This window comes from Monoraphidium neglectum (genome assembly GCF_000611645.1).
Source record: "Monoraphidium neglectum strain SAG 48.87 unplaced genomic scaffold scaffold04426, whole genome shotgun sequence".
In the NCBI taxonomy this organism is placed as follows: Eukaryota; Viridiplantae; Chlorophyta; class Chlorophyceae; order Sphaeropleales; family Selenastraceae; genus Monoraphidium; species Monoraphidium neglectum.
Window position 1 is genome coordinate 4,697 of NW_014009203.1, and position 832 is coordinate 5,528.

At 73.8% G+C, this 832-nt stretch overlaps 1 protein-coding gene across 1 annotated transcript in view; it reads left to right on the forward strand.

Annotated features, from left to right (window-relative positions):
* MNEG_14355 (hypothetical protein) overlaps positions 1–483 on the forward strand; it is a gene marked incomplete at both ends in the record, with an annotated part of 4,675 nt that extends 4,192 nt beyond the window's left edge. The window contains one exon of the mRNA XM_014037173.1: positions 477–483. Coding sequence (XP_013892627.1) covers positions 477–483 — 7 coding nt within the window. The remainder of the gene's footprint in view (positions 1–476) is intronic.
* Between the last annotated feature and the right edge of the window lie 349 nt (positions 484–832).

An 832-nucleotide genomic window follows, 5' to 3' on the forward strand; every position in this document is an offset into this window, starting at 1 on the left:
AGCGCGTCCGGCGGCGCCGTGGGCGGGTGGGCCGCGGGCCCGCCGCTTCCGGCGACGCCGGTGCGGCACGCGGGGGCCGGCGTCAACGGCGGCGGCGGCGCCGCCGCGCTGGCGCACCTAACGAGTCTGCGGGGCGCGTTCACGGGCTTGCCTTATGAGGAGGATGACGAAGGCATGGCTGAGACCCCTCTGGTGCGCGTGGGCCCCCTTGGCGCGCGCTCTGCAGAGGTTGGGGCCGAGGCAGCTGGGCCCTGCGAGCTCCCTTTGGGCTGGGCGGGGGCGCTTTGACATGCGTCGCTGCCTAGCCGCCAGGCGCGTTGCGCAAGCATGTATCCTGTCTGGAGGAACGAGGGCATGGGCCCGTGCGGGTCGACTGCGCTGCCTGTGAGTGGCAGGCGGCCAACAGAGGTGTCGCCTCTGAGCTCGACGCCATGCGGCCATTCGGTGTCCCCTCGTGCCAAAACCTCCCCGTGCAGGCGCTGACAGACCTTTCGGTGCGCGGCGGCTCGGGCACCGCTCCGGGCGCGCCGGGAACGCCGGCCCCCGCCGGCGCAAACGGCGCCGCGGCCTGGCCCGCGGCGGCAGCAGCCGCAGCAGCGGCGCCCGTGGCTGCGGCTGCGCAGCAGCAGCAGCACCAGCAGCAGCAACTCGGCATCAACATGCCCGCCCTGGCGATGCCGGACCCGCCGGGCCAGAGGCCGGAGGACGTGGTGGTGTGCTTTGGCATCATCGACATCCTGCAGGTGTGCAGTCCGATCGCAGTCCGCAACTTCGCGTGCCCCGCCCCCTCCCCTGTTGCGCTCCCCGCCTCCCTTCCTGGTGCCCCCAGCCC